Source organism: Saimiri boliviensis, chromosome 14 (assembly GCF_048565385.1).
Source record: "Saimiri boliviensis isolate mSaiBol1 chromosome 14, mSaiBol1.pri, whole genome shotgun sequence".
NCBI lineage: Eukaryota > Metazoa > Chordata > Mammalia > Primates > Cebidae > Saimiri > Saimiri boliviensis.
The window spans coordinates 66,848,737-66,866,238 of record NC_133462.1 but is presented as its reverse complement, the minus strand read 5'-3'; the positions used below and the strand labels follow the sequence as shown (position 1 = coordinate 66,866,238).

General features: G+C 41.1%; 1 protein-coding gene across 4 annotated transcripts in view; it reads right to left on the bottom strand.

Moving 5' to 3' along the window:
* KCNK2 (potassium two pore domain channel subfamily K member 2) overlaps positions 1-17,502 on the bottom strand; it is a 221,630-nt gene that overhangs the window by 138,619 nt on the left and 65,509 nt on the right. For 2 of the 4 annotated variants that reach the window (XM_074385192.1, XM_074385191.1), the window contains exons 1-2: positions 15,841-15,958; positions 12,544-12,854 (exon numbers count right to left, since the gene is read on the bottom strand). In XM_074385192.1, the coding sequence (XP_074241293.1) occupies positions 12,544-12,854; positions 15,841-15,886 (357 nt within the window). In that variant the 5' untranslated portion in view covers positions 15,887-15,958. The other 2 variants (XM_003930354.4, XM_074385193.1) reach the window with 2 other exon arrangements.

Below are 17,502 nucleotides of genomic sequence, written 5' to 3'. Positions count from 1 at the left end.
GTGTATAACAATAAATCCAAAAGAAATCTTAGTTTTTTTATATATAGTCCATGGAATACTATACAACAATAAAAAAGAATAAGAGCATGTCCTTTTCAGGGACATGGATGAAGCCGGAGGCTGTTATTCTTAGTGAACTAATGCAGGAACAGAAACCAAATGACACATGTTCTCACTTATGAGTGGGAGCTAAATGATGAGAACACATGGTCATATAGAGTGGAATAACACACACTAGGGCCTATCAGAGGGTTGAAGATGGGCTGAAGGATAGAATCAGGAAAAATAACTAACAGGTACTAGGTTTAATACCTGAGTGATAAAATAATCTGTACAACCAACACCCATGACACAAGTTTACCTATGTAACAAACCTGCACACGTATTCCTGAACTTAAAATAAAAGTTAAAGAAATATATACACACATATATTTTATCCATAGAAGAAAAAAGAAACTCTAGTTTTCTGAGAAACACTTAAAACAGAGTGAAATCACATAGAGAATGTCTTTGAACACATACGCACTCTTAAGCCATCATAAGGAAAAATAAAAGTTCTGTGCAGAGAAACCATGCTCTACCAATCAAATAGCTACTATGAGGTGATAAATTAGGAGAGAAAGAAAAATCAATTCACAAAATGTAAGTCATCATAAAAAAAGATTATCTACAAAGACTGAAAAATAATTGATTCCTTGTACAAATAAGTATGTTTGACCAGGGATCTAAAAGAAAGAATTTTAACAGTTAAAACGTGTAGATACAATAAATATATATTTGAAGGGATAAGTGTAAAGCTAAATATCTGTTCTGTGATGTTTTAATATATAATAAAAAAGGGAAATATCAAAATCTGGAAATGTCACCATGATCTTTAACAATGAGAAATATTCAATGTTTAATTAAATTTTTAAAATCTTACAAGCCAGGGGAATGAGACACATAAATGAGAGTTGAAGCTCATCCTTGTCATGTGGAAACTAATGTATTTGGGGGAAGATAAGCAGACTGCCCTTTTCACATAGTGGTTTCAGTGACCTAGAAGAAGGCTCAAGAATCACCATGACTCTTTGCCTAAGGGCATCATTCAACAATGCCAATATCACTAGAGAGATAATAGAAATTGTTTTAAAAAGAAAGAGAAAGAAAACAAAAAGCCACTCATGCTAAATTAAGATTCTCCTCTTCTGGAATATTGTCCACAGTTCTAATTGACACTTACCAAAGTCTTAAGTAAGCAGAATGTGTGTCTGCAAAGCCCAACTCAAATAATCAAGCAACACTATAACTGCAAAGGAACAGATTAAAACAAAACTAGACCCAAGACACACATGACGATGGATTATAAAAACAAAGAGTTGAATAAGAATTAATTCTAGATGTGGAAGTATCATCCCATTCTTTTACTGATAAGAATATTACCTATCCAATGCGGATATTTAATCAATGATAAAATAGGACTGAATGAGGCCATCGGCCATGCCTATGAGTTCAGAGAAGACCCCATTTGAAGGGCTGAAAGGAGCCACCTTTCATTTCCCAGAAGTCTCTTCTGCAATGTCACAGGTTCTATTCCTCTCTATTTCACTTATTAAAAGAATGAGCCATTTGGACCAACGGACCACAAGGACATTTAAACTTGTATTACTCATCTTCAAATTCTAAACTTCACTTTAAAAAAATCACACCATCATTTCCACAATTCCAACCAAATATCATAAAGCAATTGACACCTTCTAGAAAGTAATCATTAAACTTTATCTGCTACTAACCATTAGAGAAAATTGTCGAAAATTAAAGCGACTGCATGAAACCATAAGGAATGAACTCACAAAGGTAGCAGAGAGCAAGAAAATTAATGTAATTTCAAATGCTGCCAAAAAAACATTTTTCTTGATTAACATTCACCTCAAAAAAAGGAAGCAATAGGCAATAACAGAAGAGTCATTTAATTTTTTCTTTTAAAGAAAAAAAAGAAGGTAAGGATGGGGGAGAGAAGAGAAAGAGAGGAAGAGAAGGTACCAGAATGGAAGGGGACAGGAAGGCAAAGAAAGAAAGAAGCACATGTCTGTAAGTCCTAATCTGAGAGCAAGACCATGGCTACCAATTTAAGAACTTTTACTTCTGTACCATCAGACTCATCTAGAATTTTCTTACACGCCTTTCCAAAGCATTATTTTTTATCATAATTATACTTTTAGTCCATACATGAATATAACCATTCATTGGTTATATTTTACCATTATCCACCAGCTAACACAACTATTCTTAGTAACTGCAGATACAGATTTTTACAAATGCATTTTAGGTGAAAACTCGCTCCTTCTCTGTTGATCCAGTAATTATTCTTCCTGCTGTTCATGTGGAAGCAGGACTGAAAGACAGATCTCCCACTCAGATGCTGGGCTCTCTATCTCTAAGGATTCAGGTTCCACCCTCAAAAGAACACAAAGCACAGCACTATTGTTGAAGAAATGATAAGGATTAGAAGGGCTGAGAGAATAAAAGAGCTTATTCTAGTACAACTCTGATAGGCTCCACTTAATGCAGTTTTGAATGTTGTGAAATCAGAGGTACCTCAAAGACATCATAAATCTAAGAGGGAAGCTTTCTACTAGAAGGAACTCAGTATTTTAGTTTAGATTCATGTTCCATCTCCTTAAAAATGTGTTGTACCAGTTTGTGTCTGTGCTGCCTATCAAAACATGTGAAATCAAAATAGTCCATGCCGCGAAGATTCTTAGAGCTGCTTTACCAAAAACAGCTGCTGTGCAAGGTTCCTCATGACCCACCCTACTCTGCCCCACCAGCGTGAGGGGACTCATGAGTCAGAAGCCCCCTGTATCAAGTCCTCTGTGTCACAGCATTTGATGACTATATTTAAAAACAAGACTTAGAAAATTCTTTGCTGCCAGGCTGAACTGTAAATCTTTATTCAGGACTATGTATTAAGATTGTAGAATGGGTGTAAGACAATTGGCAGGGGGTGAAAGTGGGTTTGATTAAATGGATCTTTTATGGCCCTATGAACTATCCTTTACTTGAAAGCTTTTGAAAAGTGAAAACGTCATTTTGTTGCATTTCCCCATTTCTTGTTTTTAAAAGACCAGCAAATCTCAGGCCCTATAAATGGCTTGTGTTGAACTTTTATATTTGAACTAAAGATTGTTGAACATAAAAAAAATTCTTTGCTGCCTATCCAAAGAAATCATAAATGTTTGAGGTTATGAATATCCCAGTCACCCAGATTTGACTGGGTGCACTGTATGCTTGGATCATAATATCACATGCACCCCACAAATATGTATAGCTATTGTGTATTCACAAAAATTTTAATGTAAAAATTTTTAATAGGAAAAAATAGTGTTACTAAATCAACCCCTAACAATGGTGATTGAAAAATGGAGACACCAAAATGGCAGGTGTACATGATCCCATACGTGCAAAATCATGTGTGGAAAAATGTGGATGTATGGTCACACACACACACACACCTCAGTATATCCATGTATGTTTATAGGTCTAAAGACAGATATCAGCCAACTCTAGGTAAAGGAAATTTCTGATATTTACTTTCTTCTTTCTACTTTCTTGTATTATTTGAATTTTGTGCAACAAGAAACCATTATTACTTTGTGAATGCTGGCAAGCAAGAAATGATAACAGTCCCATAATCCCACAGGGAGCACATTAATTTAGTGTATCTTTGCAACTATTTCCCTTTGCCCCTCCTCTTGCCTTTCCTGATTTACCTCACCTGGTCATGCCCCGCCCCCCACCCCACATGAGGAATGCCCACTCACACAAGTTTTAGCAAAATATTTTATTTGCCCTTTTGCGTCTTTATAATTGTGCTCAGTTTACCATTAGCAAATGTCCTGCCTGTGCATTTACAGACCTGCTGAGTCTTCGGCTGCTCTCTTTGCTAGTACAGCACAAAGCACACAGATGCCTTAAGCGGTGTTTACTGGGTTTGCAATCCAGCAGCAATGTAAAATTAAGGAAGCACGTCCTAGAGGCACAGATCATAAATCTGATTTGGTTTGTAGAGTTGGGTAAAATAGGAGCCTGGGGTGAAAAAATGCAACCCAATAAAGTAGCTTCTAAAGAGGCCATTTGATACTATGGAAAGAAGCATTAGAGTCACCTGAATAGAAGCTTTGCAATTCTAATGTTTGCTGTGCCACTTTCAGCCTCTCAAGCTGAAACAGCCAGCATGGTCTTTGGTTAAACAATATGTGCCTCAACTTACTCATCTGCAAAAGGGTGATAATGAAGAAAAGGCTTTTTGGTTTCCTCACAAAGTAAGACAGAAGATTTATCGAAGTACCTCTATGATGATGGTTGTTGAACTAAATATTTATTGGGTATCTAATATTGCTAGACATGTGCTGCACACATTCCTGTATAACTGTCTAAGAGAAAAACACTGAAGATGGAGTCATGAGGAAGAATCTCATTAAGGTACCATTTGTTTCTTTTTGAACTGCAAGGTACTTCATCTGTCTGTGCCTCAGTTTCTCTATTTTACAAATATGCATTACTATATATGTGCCTAACAGATGTGAGAATTAAGTAATATAATTTAAAGTGTAAAATGATATGCAAATATAAGATAAAATAAACATGGAATATACAACTCTCAGAATTTTAGAGCTATTATTCTAATTACTATTAACAGATCTACACTGGGCAAACCTCACTCTAATACTGGTTTGAGCTCTACATTTAAGTCTTGATTTTAGCTTAGACTAAATAAATTTTCAGCCAAAAAATATTTTAAAATATACAATTTGCCTGCAGAATAATTTCTCTCATTCTCAAATAACCATCCCATCTATCAAATAACATTCTAGCCATTATTTTTAAATAATGCTCCTTCTTAATCACATCAGTTTGAGTGATATTTTATTTACCACTCATGGGACTTTTCTAATTTTGTATCCAATATTAACTTGTTAATCTTCATATATTCTTCAAAGATAAAATTTTCTGACAGACTACTTCTACGTTTATAATAAAAAGCTAGTTATTAATAAATAGTACATGAAAATGTCTCAATTGCTACTTGATGTAGTTATACAAGAAAAAGTACTTTGAAAGCCAGCATGAACATACGGGCAGAGAGTGAGAGCAAGAATGATTTATTCCTCTAAGAAAGTGGCACGTACAGGAGTCCTAGGAAAATTGGAAATGGACACGGTTTTCTTTAAGACTTCTATGTCCCCATTCAGTAGCCCAATTCCCTCTTGGAACTCTTACCTTTGGAGCACTGACATTTAAGTAGCATCCAGTTAATCTGGTAAAATAATTCAAGCTACTAAGTTAATATACATCCAAGAAGGTTACATATGACGTTGCTTTAAAGTGCTTTTTCCAGAGATTAACCCAAAAGACATAAAGTATTTATGGGATGTTTAGACATTTTGCAGGCTATTTTTATGTCCCTAAAATCTATAATTAGATACAAAAGGTTTTACAAGAAGTGTAAAACCACCGGTAAGAAAAGAAAGCCTTTTTGGATGCTTTCTGGACAGCTTGTTATCTGTCCATAAATAAAATGATTTTTAAAATTATACTCTTTCTAAGACTGAGGTCAAATATCTAACATACCTGAGTGCTTATACAAATCAGAATGACAGCCACCAAATAATTGTATTAGGTCGGTGCAAAAGTACTTGCAGTTTTTGCCATTGAAAGTAATGAAAAAAACCACAATTACATTTGCACCAACCTAATATATAATCATGTAGTACACTCTCTACCACAGAAAATCAGCTCTAACCCACTCTTTGTATGTCAAACAATCCCATTCACCCTTAAGAAAGTTATGATCTAAAACATAAATGGATGTGCCTACTCACACACACACACCTTCAATGGCTCACATGCTTAGAGATGCACTTTTTTGAGACAGGGTCTTGCTCTTTAGCCCAACGCTGGAGTGTAGTGGTATGATCACAGCTCACTGCAGCCTTAACCTCCCAGCTCAAGCGATCCACCCACCTCAGCCTCCCAGGAGCTGGGACTACAGGCAAAGCACGTGCCACCATGCCTGGTTAAGTTTTGTATTTTTCATAGTAACAGGGCTTTGCCATGTTGCCGAGGCTGGTCTTGAACTTGGGGGCTCAAACAATGCACCTGCCTCAACCTCCCAAAGTGCTGGGATTACAGGCATGAGTCACCACACCTCACCGAGATTTACTTCTTAAATGTTTCTTTTAAACAGCCCTTAAAGGAAAATAATGAAACCTTCAGAGGTCTAGGGGCATAGAGTGACACAGTTCCCTAAAATGAGAGCAATATTCTTGAAATCTTAGTTTGCAAATCAATTATTCACGTGCATTTTGGATTCTAGTCCTTGCAGATTCTACATGTTGAAGTGCTCCTGTAATCACACTAGAATCTCTGTTCATTTCAACCTACGCTCATTCCCCAGATGATTTTATCCAGCATCTTGATTTGAAATAGCTTCTATATAATGATGACTTCCAAATGTGTATCTTCAGCTTGGCCTCTCCCCAAACTCCAAACTCATATTTGCTACTTCCTACTCAACATCTCCACTTGGATGTCCTAATAATCAACTCAAATTTCACATGGCTGTGCTGACCTGAAATCAGTCTGAGAAATCAGAAATCAGACTCAGCTGTTTTGCTTAAATACCTACACAGCACTGTCCCTTGGTAAAAGCACGAGACACGTTCATCAAGAGTGGTCACTTTATAACCGTGGTCTGAGGCGTTTCAGGGAGGTTGGTACCAGCTTTTCAGCATTGCTTATTAACAATAATGCAATGGATGATTTGCACCTGGTCTTGGTGAGACTCTGGAGAGCTATGTCACTGGGGCTGGTTATGTAGGAAGCATATGCCTATGTGACCAGCAAGATGTAAGAAACCCCGGCTAACACCCCATTGTAGGCTATTGGGTCCCAAAATCTTCCATGCACACATCAGTGGTTCTTGATTCAAGAGAAGAACGTCCTGGTATGGCCTTGCAGGAGAAGCATCGCTGAAGCTGGCACTGGCCTCCTCAGATCACTTGCCATCATGCAGCCTTTGCCTCTGATGCATGGCTTTCCTTGGTTCCTACATGTCTATCATTTTCCTGCAATAAACTGTGGATCTGTAAGCCCTGTTATTTGGCATCCCATAAATCTTTCTCAATAACTGAAACGTGTCTAACTGACACAATTAGTGCAATATCCAAAGCTAAACTCCTGACGTTATGCCCCAAACCAGCTCTTCTTCACTCTTCCCCATCCCAGGAAAGTGGGAGCCCCATTCTTTTCATTCCCTGGGACAAAAATCTTGGGGCTGTCTTTGACTCCTCTCCCTTGCACTGCACCTCTGGTCACCCCATTGGCTCTCCTTTCAAAATACATCCAGAATCTGATTGTATCTCACAACCCCATGGCTACCCGCTCCATTCATGCTCCCCTCATTTCTTACCAGGATTATTACATCAGCCTCCTGCCGGCCTCCCCTGTTTCTACCCACAGTCTTGTGCAGTCTATTCTCAATACCGTAGCCACAGAAATCTGGCTGAAATGTAAGCCAGAGCTGGATACTTACCTGCACCAAAAAGCCAAACTCCTTATGATGATGACTTACCGGGCCCTACATGACCTGGCCCCCATTACCTGCCTGACATCACCTTCTACCTCTCCATCCAAGCATCCTTGCAGCTCTTCTACATGCCAGGAACTCTCCCCTGAGTGAGAAGCTCTGTCTGTGCAGAGTATTCTGCATAAGTGTTATTCCCCAAACAGCTATTAGGCTATTTCCCTCTCTCTTTACTTATAAGTCACCTTATTAGTGAAGCCTCCCTAGTGGCCATATCTGAAATTAATCACCAACACTATCCAACATCTCCTAGCTCTCTTCACTGCTTTATTTTTTCTCCTGAAACTTATTCCATCAAACATAATACCTTCCCCAGAAAATGTAAGCTCACTCAAGGTACAAATTTTCATCTGTTTTTACTCTCCACTGTCTTTCAGCACTTAAGACAATGTACATAGCAGGGATTCAACAAATATTTTTGAATGGATGAATGATTATAGAATATAAAACAATGTTTTGTTTTGTTTTTAAAGGCCATGATCATTGGTATTCTAGAAAAGGCATGTTTATTTATTTATCCTGCAGCTCCAAGTATCCTCTGCTACACAGCCAAGTGCCCACACACTGACAGCAGGTGGAGGAGGAGGCCTAGGATAAAGCCCACCTCCCTGGTATGGAACAACAATCCACGGTCTCCTTTGTTAGACCTGCTCATGTCCCTGCCCCTCACATCCAGATATTCAGTTACTGGAGCATACAATGCCCATTCTGCTTAGAACGTCCGCTAGTCCCCTCATCTTCTCCTAGAGCACTCTAAGGCACCCTAAAATCCAGTTTCCTTTCACATCTTCTGTATCTTCCTAACTCTCATTAAATGCTTAATTTCTCCCTCAGTGCTCCAACATGTAGGGATTCCAGCTCCAGTCTGTAAGTACTTCTATGGTAATGCTATTATATCTATGTTAATATCTATGTCCTTTGATTGACACATAGGAGGGGGTGCCTTGAGAGAAGCCATATTTTATTCCATCATCTTAAATGGCTCAACACCCACCATTGAGGTAAACACATTGGAGGTCCTCAATAAATGCCACTGAATGAGCCAAAATGAGAAGCCTAGCGTAAAGAGAAGATAATCCTTCAGCAGGAAGACTCCGAAGATCTAGACCTGAGGCCACCAGATGACCTTGTCCAAACATGTCAGTTTCTTCACCCCAAAACAGATAGAATATCTTCCCAGCCAGGCTCAGGGAGGAGTGGGGCTCAAATTAGAAAACAAAAAAAGTCAAATCCCCTGTAAGATATTTTTATTATCAATATATAGATAGTAGATTTCACTCTCGTTTAACCCTATAATTGATTCAGCTAACACAGAAATAAATGAAGACCAGGTGTGTCTAATGTGATCAACCTCTATTGGTTTACCATATTTAAATGGGAAAATACTGACACAATCCTGTTGTCCAGAAAGAATATTAAGATCCAGGTTATATACTTTCCACTTTAGAAAGAAAGATATGCTATATGTACATAGGACTATAACATTTATTATTCCTTATCATATGGAATAACAGGAAACGTTACATCAATGTTTATGATTTTTCAAGGCAGTCCATACCAGAACTAAGTGCTAGAGTTTATCCGCAGATTTGAATGACAGTTCTGCCACCACGCACTCTTGGAAACTGAAGCACCCCTTGCTTCAGTTTCCATATAAGGTAAAAGCAGATAATAAAGCACCTACCTCTTAGGGTTGATTAAGAAGTTATATGAGATAATACATGTAAAGAGTTAGAATGATGCCTTGCACCTAGTAAGTGCTTAATAAATTTTCGCTGTTGTTAATGGCATCCACGGCTCTTAAAACTTAAACGATTTGCCATATATGTTTCTGTATTGACATCACATTAGTTTAAATGTAATGGGAGTTGAAAATCATATTGCTCAAATCACATCAGGCTGACAAAGTTATCTGTTTTGGTATCTTTGCCCCCTCTCAATCTTGTCTTGAAGGTCCTGTGTCAAACACAACACTTAGCACATACACACAAGCTTCTATAACAAAAGAAGCAGCTGATCTCATCTGCCTTAATGCTCCATTACTTATATCTTCCCTCACCTCTGCAACCCCACCCTGAGATACAACCACAGCATCAGATCAAGTTGGTGTAGTCCAACCAGAAGAGTAACTAATAACCTAATGGCTGAGACCAGATTAGACTAACTGCACTTGATACTGGCTCACTGTCAGGCTACACACTTCCTCCTCTGTCCTCATTCTCGATAAAATGTAGCAGAATTTCTTCACCAACACTATAGTTGAAATGCTAACCACTCCAACTATTTCCCCACTCAGCAGTGAAAGAAGGCAAGCTCCAAAGGAGCAGACACTCTGGGAAAAATGTCCGACCGAAGGATTCTGAAGACCTGAACTCTCATCGGAATGATGCTATCTAATCCTCAATGTTGTGGTATTGCTCCCCAGTGGACCCACTTACAAGGTTTTAAGGCATGATTAAATGGGAAAATAAATTTGAAAAAACATTGGGAAATTTATAAGAATCATATGAAGGAAGTGTAATTCTAACATATGATTACTGGCGTATTTACCTTCCTCCCTATTTACACACTGACCTTGATCCTTGAAGCCATGGCATTGTAAAGATTTCTTTTATCAAAATAAATTATGTTTAAAGAGTAAATATAATTCATCAAAACCATTGGGTTATAAAGGTGAACAATATAAGAGTACATAACAGGTAATTTATGCATTGAAAAATGTTGAATCAGCATAAAAAAGATTTTTATGAAGCAAAAACAATCAACAGAGAAAATTAATGAAGTTAAAATGGATTGCCCAAGCAGAGCATAAAGAAAAAATTAGGTCATATTTTGAGCTCTGTTTCCATTTCAAAGACAATGTAGCAAAAAGTGATCAGTATTCACCACCAGATTGCTCCTACCTGCCATGAGCTTCAAGTTATCTTTAGAGTTCTGAATAAATCTGAGTAATACTGGACAGTGAGACTCTTTTCAAATTCACACAAGATTTCTCCCAATGTTGTCCTGAAATGCTGGTCATGGTTGGTTTGTTTTTGTTTTCCTGTCCTGTCCAACCAAGCATCTCACTCCAGGTGATAAGAAAGCGACTACATGAATCAGAGACTACAATCCAATGAAGAACCAAGAGAGGAAAACAATGACCACAGAAAACAAACCTAACACTTTCTGAGAACCCAAACACTTTACACGGATTATCGCTTTACCTCACAACAACCTTACTGGACAGATACTCTTTCCTCATTCCAGATAGATCATTTAAGGCCTAAAGAGGAAAACTACTTGTTTCAGATGACACTTCTAATAAAGCACTCAACTGCAGTTTAAAACACATCCTATCTGCTCCCAAAGTTGCAGCTTTTACAGCATGCTGCCTCCACCAAGACATCCAAGAGCTCTTCTTCCTTTGAAACTCAAAGGAAGAGGGGATTCCTCAAAGATTTTTAGTACCTCATAGGATTATGTGGCCCAAAGAGAGAATGAAGTGAAAGTAATCTTACATGAGACCAGAGAAGGGTACAGTTAGGACAATAATGTTAGCTGACACTTTCACTGCCAGTAACTAAAAAGGTCACCATCATCTAAAACTCATAGAGCTCGGTATACAAGTAAACAGCCCTTTCAAAACTTAAAGTCAAATTTTCAGATGCAGAAGTTTCTGAATGTGGTAGAAACTAAATAGATGTCAGAGAACACTAGCATTGGTATTTTTCAATAAAACTTGAACAGACTTGTATGCATATGCTGTAAATTATGAGGGCTGTGAAGGGCAGAGGTAACATTTGGGGATCCATGGCAAGAGGAGATAAGAGAAAGGGTCCTCAAACAATAAGCGAGATTAAAGCCAACAATCATTTCTCCCCTCAACCCACTATTCCAACTCATTCAAACAATGTAAAACCAAATATAAAATAAGAAAGAACATGCTCAGATGATGACTCACAGATAATTTCCATTCCAATTTGAATTAAACCAGGTAAGAAAAGTCCACTCTTTAGGAAAACAGATGCTTATACAATTAAAACATTTTCAACAACCAGTCAAGTCTCTTCTTCTGAGAAAATTCTAAAGCTTACTTCTTAAGATCCTTATTTGAACAATAAATTGTTTTATGCAATTTACAAAAAAGAAATTTACCAAAAAAATACAGTCATCTGTAAAGAGCCTAACTGAAACTTATTGGGATTAATTTTTAAAACAAAATGTTTTTCTGTAAGGATACTGTTCTGCTATTACGAAGTAAATTAAAACTAAATTAGGTTTATTCAAAAACTCTGTATAGTAGTAAATTTCTCTCAGCTGGGAGTTAGAAAAGCAATAATCACTTATCTGCAGATAGTTTAAAAAGGTAGTCATCAAAGTTATGCCCTGGCTAGATTAAAGAAGTAAGCTATAACTTGTTGACCCGAGGGGTACCTATCTCAAGAGGGTCACATCACGAATTCACCTTTTCTATCTTATGATGGCCATTGCCAGGATTAAAGCACATTTCTTTCTTTTGTTTTCCCCACCTTTGCCACAGCAATTTTTCTCAGCTGTCAATGATCATCCTAACGGTGAGGGCCTCCGGCATGGTAAGCCCAACTCCAAGGGTGATCACTGCCGCTTCTAAGAAAGGGCAAAGGGAAATAAAGCAGGAAGACAACAGGAAAGAAATACAGAAGAACAGAAGCAGAAGAGGATGTGGAGGAACACTGGGAGGGAGAACTAAATGAGGGGGAGAATAAAAAGATGGCAGACGCGAGAACATAGGCAGGAAAAGTGGAAATGAAAGAAACTAGGGGCAAGAGTTGTATGCACGAGGTGGGATAGGGCTCCCTCCAGCACACTCAAACTACTGGGCTATGAGTTGTCTCCTCCTATCACTTTCTTTCCCATTTGGGGGAACGGAGGAACAACTCCTCCCATGCCATTACCTGAATGAGTTCGTCCAGCTCCGTTGAATTGACGCAGGAATGTTGGGATATGAATGTTTGCTTCTGAATCACAATGGTGGTCCTCTGCGAAATCTCATGAGGCTGCTCCAATGCTTTGAACACGGTGGCTCCGATGATCAGATAGAGGACAACCACCAGGAAAATCGTGGAGACCGTCTTCCATTTCATCACATTAATGGCCGTGTCGCTCTCCACCCGGGAAGCAAGCACTGTGGGTTTCGTGGAGAACGAGAGCCTCGGTTTGGAGTTCTGAGCGGCAGATTTAGGATCCAGCAAGTCAGGTGCCGCCACTGACAACAACAAAGAATGAGGGTTAGGTTGGAGGAGATGAGAGGGGCATTGGTCGGGCTTCCTCTTAAAGGGGTCTGAGAAGGTTGATTGAATTCCGCTTGCTCTCTTGGTGGAAGGAAGCTCTGGAACCCAAACCAGGATTGCTGTCACCAGATCTCAGGACCACATATATGGATTCAAGGAAAAGGGGCTGGATCTGTGCTCTCTGTTGCTATTGGAGTTCCAAATGAGAGTAAACAAAACAAAGCAAAACAAAACTGGAGTCGAACCAAGAAACTTCAAAAAAAGAAAAGAATGCCTGAAGGCTTCCTAATAAATGTCTAAATTTACATCTGTCCACTATGCCAGTCCACAAAGAGATACTGAACTCCTAAGAGTTGATGGTACTTAACTAGATATTTGAATACTTGGAAAGACGGCTCATGGTTATTACTGTTCTCAAGAACTTTATACCACAAGCAAGCATTATAAAGAACATTCTCTATTTTCATTGTAAAATTTATTACAATAAATGAATTGCATTATAAGAGAATTTGTGAGCCAAACATCGTTGCTCAAAAGAAATCATTCATCATTTTCTGGTAAAAATGATGAATGGTGGTAAATAAACTACTCAATGGTCAAATCTTATCTTTTTGCCTGTTCTCCAAAGTGGGTTCCTGATAAAATATTCCCTGTATTTTGTTTTTCAATCTCCAATGTGTTTTACAAATGAAAGTTATTGCTAATCATTGTGTCAATCCTTGACACAACCAAGAGAAGACAAGTACCTTCCTTCTCAAATGTGAACAATATCAAGAAAAAAAATTAAAACTATGGCTCACACCTTAGACTCTACATGCTCTGTTCAAAGCTAATTGCTCCATTAGAGTGGATTTATATGGTTGTCTTACAAATTGCCATATACTCTGAGGTGACTCTAAATTCATTTATTATTTATCACAGCTGTTCAAAATATCATTAATGGCTCTTTTTTTCAAAAATATAAGAGATACTAGACTTCTACTTGCTAAGAGGAAAATAAACCATCTACTACAGAACATTTCATGGAAAGACAACATTGAACTAAAAGGGGTTAATACAATGGCTGAAAAATAAGAGACTTTTAAAAACCACAAACTGAAACAGAATTATCAACTTAAAGTCCATAATTCTACAGATTTCAGTAACCTTGCTGTCATGTATATAATATAAATTATAAAATAATAATCTTATCTAAAACATACTTTTAAGTAAGTATACAAGAAATCTCCATGGAATTGCACTCAAACACCCTACAGGCACCTGAAATTACTTCAGTATGAGAAGCTAATAAAAAATGCCAATTTTCACATGGCTACCTATCTTGCCTTCTTACCTAACACTGTGAGTTAAATGTAGGCTACCATAGTTTTAATTCACAAAATACATCTCTAATTGCCCATCAGAAAGAAGCTTTGCAAACAGAGCTATTTAAAGCACTAGACCTAAGTAGTGTTGTAAAATGATGGCAGATGACAGGACCCTCAACCAGCAAAGCTCCGAATGGATCTGACTTGGAAGAGATGAAATTAAGCTGTGATGAGGTTTCTGTACCCTGGCTCCAAGTGGAGAGTCCATGTACATATCGCTTATTACAGCAATTTCCTAAGGTTCAACCTACTACACAGAGGAATGCACGTTTCTCTCCTGATACATTCACCTGTTCCAAATAAAGCCACAAGCTAGTAGGCACCTTTCAAATATTTATAAAGACAACTTGACTCAAAATTAGCACTGGACATGTATTTAATGCTAACATTAAAAAAAAAAAAAACTGTTAAAATAGAAGTGCTGATAATAGCTAAAATCACTATCATCTGCAGACTCCCCAGAACCTGCCAGCTGCTTAGTGAGTCTGAGTGAAAAACAAAAGTCATAATTTAAAATTTAGCCATCTTTGGAATAAAAACAACAAAAAAAATCACATAGAAGTTCCACAATATTTCTCTAAACGAAGCTTTCCAAGCCTCTCCTCTTCAGATCTGTGCTATTTGTGATTTTTTACATCAGTGATTTCCACTCTGCAGAACCAGAAAGCACCAAGACTGTTTACCTTGATGACACCAAATCCCAATCTGAAATCCCATTAAGACATTGCCACATTGCATTATATGGTTTGGGGGGAAAGAGACAGATTTTTTTAAAAGATTGTGTGTGTGTGTGTGTGTGTGTGTGTGTGTGCGCGCGCGCGCGCGCGCGTGCGCGGGGGCGTGTATATTAACCTAATACATTTCCTGAAGGAGTTTAATTCTTTTAAGCTGTTGCCTTATTTCTTAATTAGCAGAAATATATGTAATATACATTTGGCAGACAGAATGAACAGAAACTGATGAAATATCAAAATAATACTGAAAAAAAAGGAGACTGTTTTCTTTATCTAATACAGGGAACCTCTGGGTTTCCATCTCCACGCCATTCGATGTATGATCAGGGAGAGAAGCTGCCCTTTCCACACACACTCAGCACCGTCACTACCCACTGCCCTCCCCCCAGCTCATCACAGTCTTCTGTTAATCCTGTGCTCCTGTTCTCGCCCGGGTATGTCTTCGCTCCAGCTGCTACTGACCACCGATTAGCAGGGGAAACAAGCTGTTTTCAGCACCACTGCCTGTCCCACCAGGCAATGGGCAACAAGTGTGACCGGGGTCACCATAGGTCCTGCCTGTCCGCTGCTCCCAAGGGCTGACAATCCTTCTCCATGGGAAACTCCCCCAAGGTGTTCCAAACCCATACCTCAGGCAGATGCAAAATCCCCGGACACCGGCGGGAGAGGGGGGAGAAGCAGCCAGGAGAGGATCTGAGCATGGGTTTGCCTCCAAATCCAGATTATGACCCAACACTTAGGACGCGAAGCGAAGATGGGAACCGGCCGCTCGCTGAGAGGGGGCATTTGCAGTCCTCCCAGGACAGGCTGGGGCAGGAGAGCGTGCGGCCAGAAGGGTGGGGGTACGAGGGGTGTCTCACCTCCTGCTCTATAGCCGGGTCTCTCCCGCGAGGCGCTGGGAAGCATGAGGCATGCAGCATTCAAAATGTTTTTTGAAAAAGATGGACTTGAAGCTTTATTTTACAAACACGCCATTGTACTCACTTCTTATTCAGAGACGGGCTGCGCGCTCCGAGCTGCACGGGCAGGCATTTTCCCCGGCTTTGTTTTACAAGGTGGGGAGAGCGGGGCTGGACGCGGGAGGGGGCGGGGGGGAGCGTGAGAAGAAACGAAATCGCGGGAAGGAGGGGACACCGGCGGGCTGGGCAGAGGGCGAGGCGGAGGCCAAGTTGGGCTCGGGCGCCGCCGCCCCCGCGCGCGCCTGCTGCCGGGCCCGGGTCACCCGGAGAGCGCGGGCGACCCGGGTCCCGCGCCTACCCGCCGCCGCCGCCGCCGCCGCCACGCGCTCAGCCCCGGGCTCCTCGCTGGCCCGGCCCCGGCACGGCGCGGCGCGGGGGCGGTGGGTGCAGCCCGGGCTGCCGTGCGCCCCGGCGTCTTTGTGCGCGAGCCTCGCTCAGCCGCTCTTCGCATGTCTTTGTGTGTCTCCCCCGGCAATGCCCTCCGTGCCCCGCGGGGGGTGTGTGGCACGGTCCGGGCGCCCGCGGCTCCGCAGCCGTCCGCTGCTCTCCCTTCCCGGCTCGCTCCGGTCGCCCCTCGCCGGCTCGTTTCCCTCCTTTCGGAACTCCCTCCTCCTGCCTCCTCCCCCTCCCATCTCACCGCCAAGGCTGGCTTCCCCGCACCTCCTCCTAGCCCTACCCTTGCCTGCCTCGCCCCTGCAAGATGCTCCCTCTAAAGACCCCTTCTTCCCGCCTCCGGGGGGCACAACCCCTTGGCTCACCTGCTGCCTCTTCCCCTCTCCGCCCCTTCCACTAACCCCCATCCCCACCCCCCAAAATCCTCACTCTCGCTACCTGGCATCCACACCACACTGGGATGCCTCCTGTCTCCTTCCTGGTCAGGGTGCCGGATGTGAGACCCGGTGTGGGACCAAGCTGTGGGACGCGAGTCGTCGGACCTCTCTGCACGTGGGCATCCTCCTCGCCCTCGTGGCCCTCCAGACTTTTACAGGCAAGTGTCCCCATTGGCACATTAAGACCCCTGGAGTAGGGGCGATAATGAAGACACTGGCTTCTTCCAGTCTAGACCTTAGGGAAGGGCTAGGGAGTCACCAAACACACCACCACTTCACCTCCGAGGGTGCTGGACTTGAGCAGGGCGCTATAATCAGCCAACCGCCCCTGACGGAAAAGGACAGAGAACGCACCTGGAGCCAGGGCGAAGACATCTAAAGCTGCAAAGGAAATGGAAGAAAACCCGGTTCGGTTCTCTCAGAGCAAGACCTCTTTGCTGCGGGCGTAGGTTTCTAAGCGTAGCCGGTGGGAGCTGCAAGGTGGGAGAACTCTGACTCCAGCCTGAACTCAGCGCGCCCCGACCTCCTCCCCATCAACATCCCTGTGTGGCAGGTACCAGACCCTGCCCAGACTCCAAGATCCCGGCGCTGGGACAGCCAAACTCGCGGCCACAGTGGGGCGGAACGGAACCCCTCAAAGAGGGTAGAAAGCCAGGAGATCAGAGGTTGCCGTCGTCGGAATAGGCGAATTCTCTCACAACACATGGGATGTAGCGGAACTTCATTCCGTTTC